Source organism: Crassostrea angulata, chromosome 7, assembly GCF_025612915.1.
Source record: "Crassostrea angulata isolate pt1a10 chromosome 7, ASM2561291v2, whole genome shotgun sequence".
In the NCBI taxonomy this organism is placed as follows: Eukaryota; Metazoa; Mollusca; class Bivalvia; order Ostreida; family Ostreidae; genus Magallana; species Magallana angulata.
In genome coordinates, this window is record NC_069117.1 from 3,980,057 (window position 1) to 3,986,943 (window position 6,887).

The 6,887-nt window shown below is 30.9% G+C and overlaps 1 protein-coding gene across 1 annotated transcript; it reads left to right on the forward strand.

Annotated features, from left to right (window-relative positions):
• Positions 1-5,027, forward strand: LOC128155832 (uncharacterized). The gene is made up of 6 exons (XM_052817707.1): positions 1-1,375; positions 1,845-1,922; positions 3,650-3,712; positions 4,049-4,144; positions 4,399-4,503; positions 4,675-5,027. Exons 1-6 carry the CDS (start codon positions 940-942, stop codon positions 5,025-5,027), a joined length of 1,131 nt encoding a protein of 376 aa, XP_052673667.1. The 5' UTR covers positions 1-939.
• The last annotated feature ends 1,860 nt before the right edge of the window (positions 5,028-6,887 follow it).

Sequence of the window (6,887 nt, forward strand, 5' to 3'; positions counted from 1 at the left end):
GAGCGTCTCAGAGAAAGTCATGCAATATTACCAAAATCGTCCACGAGCGTACATCATAGATATTTTAAAAAGTGTTTAAAACGGAAAGATTATCCCATAAAAGTCCAAATTTTGAATTCAATTTCTTGCTGGTGTTGTTCTATTTTTAGCTGTGACCTAATTTGAATAATGGCCCAAATATGTATTAAAAACCAAGAAAAATTATGGAAAACAATGCAGTTTGAGCACTAAAAAAAGAAAATAAAAGAAAATTTATCACAATTGTTTTATTTATATATATGTTACGTAAAACTTCATTTTTCATAATACCAATTTAAATTATTAAAAACTGCCCATAGAACCATGAAAAAGAGATTTTGAAAACTGGCAGTTTGCCAATTTTGCTAAATGTATAAAAATAAACAACTTTGATAGAGGTATAAATATACCTGTAAACGCCTGCATCTTCAAAATTTATCATGATTTTTTAAGGAGAAGGCATAAGTGTTTATTTCTCAAAAATCCACTTTTGGACTCTCAAAGAATAACACGCAATGATAATATATTGACTGATACATTCCATCAAAATAAGCATATTCTAGCATATTATTAAATATATTTATATTTCAAAAAATAAGTTATTAAATGGATTTTGAAAGAATAAATTAATTAAAAATTGATATTTTCTTGTCATAAATATTTTTTATATTGATATTATCGCTCCCCAAACCTGTAAATTAATTTTTGGTTGTGAAATATGATTTGTAAGATTTACCTCCCCTTTGATGCAATCTCTAGGCAGAGGAGGTTAAAAAAGTGAAGAGACGCCAAATGGAGGTCACATTGAAAACATCATTTATGACAATGGGGTGAATACAAGTTATTTGATCATTATGACCTTATAATTTTCCATCAGAAGGAACTATGAGATTATTTTAATTTAGCTTGACCTATTTGTTCATGAAAATGGGTGAAAACGCACTAGGTTTAGCAGCTGAATGTCCTGCTATATGTAACTTTTTTAATGGATCCGGAGGATCTGAATGTGATCTTGCAAACATTTGTTCTGTTTATGAGTGTGACAGGGATATTATGAATCACTTATACAGTTTACAAAGTGCACAAATTCTAGACAGGTGTGTGTCTAATGCTCACATATGTCCTGAGTACAAAGGAATATTGTATCGAAGTGGGTATTTCATCATCGATAAGGCAGTGCTTTCTATGAAAATATGTCTGAAGCACCGCGAAGAGTTGGGAGCACGGTGGAAAAGATCAAAGAGAACTTGTTCTTATCCTGGTCATCGGGGTAATATGAAAGCTGACAGAGGGGCCAGTCCAACAATGTGTAAAGAACTCTGGTTAAAAACAAGACAGATTATACCAGTAGGATCAGGTAAGTTATTATTACAGTCACCTTAATTCAGGACGTTGAAAGAGTATGTAATATAAAATATTATGAGAAAATTAGTGTATTTTATAAATAGGTGATATCTAGGAGGACCTCTATATCTAGATATAGATGTAATATAGATATGAGGGTCTGTAATTACTTTAACAATGTACCTTAACTGTTAACTGTACATGCGCGGATCCATAAATTTTTTCAAAAAGGGGGGGGGGGGGTCCAATGAGAGATAGTTTTGTTTTCCGGGGGGGGGGGGGGGGGGGGAGGTCTTATTGTGTATTAGTACTTTAGATCACTACAATATGTTTTGCTCTAAAAACTACTTCAATTTCACAATCATATGAAAATAAACTAAATGAAAATAACTTGTCATCACAATCAAAACATGTGTCAAATTGTGTTACAATGCACAGTGTAGTAATTGAACTTTGATCTTATGTGCAGTATTTACTTGTAGCAATTTGCAAAAGGTGCTCAATGGATCATAAGAAGAATGTGTCCCCATCATACAATGTAGAGTATGTAGAAGAACTAGGTAATAATTTTGCTGTATATTATTCAGTTATATACATAAATGTAATAAACTGACAAACATGCATGTATACAATTAGAATTGTAAAGGAATATATTCTACTTATTGAAAGCATTGTAACATGTCGAATGATTTCATCATAAACATTTTAAGGATTATTTTCATATGTCAAATGTTAAGAACATACATGAACATGTAGATATGCATGCATGAACAATGGATTTGAAGCTTAAGAAATTTTGAAAAATTTAAAACTGTATGTGTTGTGATATATTGGTGGGAAAGGTGTGTTCCCGTTTTGCACACATTTGATAATTGGGTATATAACAATAGGTGTGATTTATGTTGTGATAGCAATTATAGTCTGCTTTCGGTCAAAGATTTTACCTGGGTGTTTACCTGTGTTTTATCAGCACCTTAACGATAAAACAAGAAGTAATAGATATTTTGTTGTGTTTTAGGTCTAATAACTATCACCATTTTTTTTCGTTTGATAAAATAAAGATAATGATATATTTAAAAAGTCTTCAATTTCCGCACACTGATAAAAAAAATAATGATTAGATGATTTGACTTTCAAATTTTTGTCCATTTACCTTAAATATAAAACAAAATGAATCAGGAAAAATTGCTGGTCCAAAGCCAATTGGAAGCTGATTCAATGGATAATTTTATGATAATGGGGAAAACTACATGGACAGTCTTATGGGTACTCGTGTCTCTTTTTACAATCGATTTGCAAATTATGTAAAACGCATGTTTATAATTGATTGTTTGGTATCAACAGAAAGAATATTATGAAAGAAAAGAGGTCTTTATCACAAAATATTTCAATCTTTGAAGTAGCGACCTTGACAGTAGTTCTTATGACATCACCGCTTTAGTATATGGCGGGTCACTTTCTAGTTTTTCAAATTAGAGGTTAAATACATAAAAAATCTGACAAAAATAATATTTTAATATTGATGCGATATAACTCAAACTGAAAAAGGTTGAAAATGCATGAATTAGGTCGATATGTTTTGTGAAATAATCTTTACAGTTTTGAAGCATATAAAATTGCCGATTTATCATCATACAGTTTGTCTATTTCTCCGATTATTCAAGCCACAACATAAATGAAAAATATTAAACAGCGTTTTCACTAGACACATCTCCTCCATTTATGTCAGCAAAAGCAATAATTAAATATTATGATATTTTCTCTTCAAACTTTTAGCGTGTACATGTACCTCATATAGGCAGTAAGTTAAACAAAGGTGCTACATATTCAACATGTTTGCAATAATCTTTCTTATTTAAAAAAAATAATGAAATTGTTCATGACCAAATTGATGTTTGAAATCAAATTCATGAATATGGATGGTAATTATTATGTAAATGTGCTTTTATGCAAGTTATATTGTAACATAAAATAAATGTAAATATAAATTGCGAGTAGATATGTTTTATTTACTTTATTGTCAACTGCCCTTGCAGGTATTGGGATATAGACTATAGCAATTAAGCAATTATCTCACCTGGTCAAATTCCCGTTTCGCACACATTTTTTCGATACCTAATTTTGAAATGTGTGCAAAACGGGAACAAACCGATATATTGTGCAATACTAGGTTTGTTAATTATAGATTATATATGGAACTTGGGGTTGTCAATGATACATTTTAGCTTTTCATATGGGTATTATTTTTAAAGTAATTGTTAAGAAGACCTTATTATTTTACTTTCAGAGTGGTGTAGACAGATTTGTAGAATTCTTCACACAGACAACAGCACAAAATCAAAAATTCATGGTATCAGACACATTTTTTTCGATGAAATTTAGTGCATTTTCCATATGTAAATGAATTATACCAGATATTCTTTCTCAGTTAATGACTTGATTTTGGATATTCTCCTGTATGCGCATAAAAATGCAAGTTTACATTAAATTTTAAAGCTACATCACCCACATGAATGGGATGAAAAAATCATTTTTAGGGACAAATTATAAATCAATCTATTCATTCATCTGTAATTTTATCTGTCTGTTAGTTAAACCAAATCTTCATACAAAATTAAGAAATATACAACTATTTTTATGTTTAGCATAAAATCAATCTGAAAAGATTTGCATTATACCTATATAGGTGAACATCTACAGTCCTACTTGATTGACATACAAGTGCCACATGTACCAGCTATAGTTGAAAACAAAGAAACAGCATTTGATATTGATGTACACAGTAAGTACACAGTTGAATTGAACAGAAAAATGTATTGTTTGTAAAACAGCTACATCAGCATCATTGTTGGTGGTTTCTTAACTCAATCTAGATGCAACTACAGGTATATGTAACTATATATGTAAAGATAAACAAATAACCTTTCCCAATTCTTATCAGAAACAGATAAATAATAAAAGCGTGTATATATATCTAAAGGTCTTTAGCAATATTGCTTTTTTTTAAATTGATATGTGTGTCTTCCCTGAATACAGGTGTACCAAGTTCACAAGACACAGACACAGTGGGTACAGACATGGAGTTTGAAATTCTCTGTAAGTGTATGCATGCAGATAAATTAAGCCACAAATCAATTACATGTAAAGCATATTTACAAGCTATTTTGTCTCTGTTATATAAATTACAAATGCATTTACTATATAGTCTCTGTAGTATAAATACAAATGTATGTGCTATATAGTCTAAAAATTACAAATGTAATTTGGATTTTATTGCTTTATAGGTGTTAGAAGAATTTCCATCTCATGCAGTTGATGTTGGACAAGTCTGTGTTAGAATGAGTAACCCAAACATTCAAAATGAAATGGAGGAGGAACAGAACCAGGATCAGGACCAGGGGCACCTGAATAATGATTTGTATGCATGTCCAGATCCCTATTGCCAGAAACAGTATGTGAGGTCTGCTAACCTTGAGAAACATCTAGCATTAGGCAATCACCTTTACAGAGGAAAGCTGAAGAAACCGAAATTGATTGTGGCATCAAAATCTGGGTTGAGAAGTGTTCTGCCATCCGAGAGAAATATGCTCACATTTGTGAGACAGTGTTGTCTCAGAGTCGTGATACAGGTATCTTTTCCCAAAGTTCAGGAGGATGGGCATTGAAATCTGTTGCTAAATGCAACAGGTTCTCCTTAAATGTGAAGGAGTATGTAAAGAAGATTTTTGAAAGCTGTGAAAAGACAGGAAAACGGCCGAATTATGCAGCTTTAAGTGGAGAACTTCAAAAAGCTTGTGATGAAAATGGACAGCGCCTTTTTAGACCATTTGAGTGGGTACTAACAGCAAATCAACTGAGAAACTTGTTGGCATCATATATTAACAACAAGAAGAAAAATTACAGGGACAGACAGGTTCTTTTACTTGAAGTTCCAGAAACTGATGAACATCTTCAAGAAATTCTCATGAATCTTAAGGCAGAAGAACGTCAGCAGACTGTATCTGACATGTATGAAAATGTGTTTTATGCAGCAAATACTTAATTTACCTTTGGCAACCTGTATAACATGCATTTACATGGAAATTATCAATGTTTTATACTTTAAGATATTTGTAAAGGTGAAAAATTCCAGGTTTTAAAAAAAATACACTCAGTATGTGTATTTTAGCATGAATGTATTTCTTATTACATTTGGTATTTATCTTTTATGATTGTGTGAGCATGGCAACTTACAGGTAACATTAGTGCAATGATTCATTTCTTTTTATGTAATGATTATTGTCAGTTCTAATTAGACACCACCAAAAGTTAACTCTCTGAAGGTTCAATGCACTGTCAGTTATATAAGGTTTTCTCAGGAAATTAAACAAACGCAAATGATTGTATTTCCTTGGAAACAAGTTTTTTCATTTTAGTAACCAATTTTATTCTAGTATTTGAAAATATTGAAATTAATATTCGCAAAACTTATTTTAGAGTAATAACATTTCATTTAGTATTCTTTGTTAAACCCATAAAGCATCAGAATTTTTTTTTACCTTCTTCAAAGAAAGTGATAAAAGTCCAAAATGAGGAAAAACAACAATTTTAAGTTTTTATGAATAACAGTAATATATACGTAATGTACTTATATGATGGCGTTATTAATGATAACTTGTATTTCCTGTTTTGAAATATTCAAAGTTAATTTTTATTATTATTTGCTGTATAAATTATCAAAATAATGCTGTGATATATCAGAACATTTCTGGTATAGATTTAAATGAATTGAATGTTAGCCATTTTAACGTTTTTTTGTAAAAATGAAAATACCAGTCTTATTGGTGACCTCATATCTGACCTATATTATAGAGTCCAAAGTCAGATTTTTTATATTTTACTATTCATGGTCTGTACTTATTGGTGTAATTGCAATAAAAGAAATTGAAGCGTTTACAGACCCCAAAATAATGCTTTGTAAGTTGGTAAAATTTGAACATTTCACTAAGGGTAGCAATTTGAAAAGTTTATGACCTTTTTGTACTTAAACTAGATAAGTTCTATATAAATGTACCTCCCCAGGAGACATGCTAGACAACATGCTTTTACCCCCTATAACTAGTTTCTATTCATGTATTATCACTGTTAGTTGAGAGGTCCTGAAATATGTGTAGATTTCATGGTTTTTGTTCCCATTTTTGACCCCTTGTTCTATTTTTAGTAACATGCCTTTTACTCATGAACTATGCCAACCATGACAAAAATATATGTGGCAAATTTTATGACATATTAATACTATGTTGCACACCAAAATTGATATCGATACATCAACCATGCTTGTGGACTGTTTTGCATGACTTTCTCTGAGACGCTCACTTAAGATGAAAAAGAATGCTTCTTCTATTTGTAATATTTTTTATTAGAATTTAGAAAGTGTTTTGCACTAAACAATCCCTTGACATTAACAAGAGGCCCAGGGGCCACATCATTCACCTGAACAACTGTTCTTGTATCATCTTATATCAGTTTTTTAAAAACATTTTCCC

Excerpts from the sequence above, each read along its gene's own strand:
- LOC128155832 (XM_052817707.1), top strand. The coding sequence starts at position 940 with ATGAAAATGGGTGAAAACGCACTAGGTTTAGCAGCTGAATGTCCTGCT. Across the intron at positions 1,376-1,844 it reads GATTATACCAGTAGGATCAG|CAATTTGCAAAAGGTGCTCA; the intron begins GTAAGTTATTAT and ends ATTTACTTGTAG. Across the intron at positions 3,713-4,048 it reads CACAAAATCAAAAATTCATG|GTGAACATCTACAGTCCTAC; the intron begins GTATCAGACACA and ends ATACCTATATAG.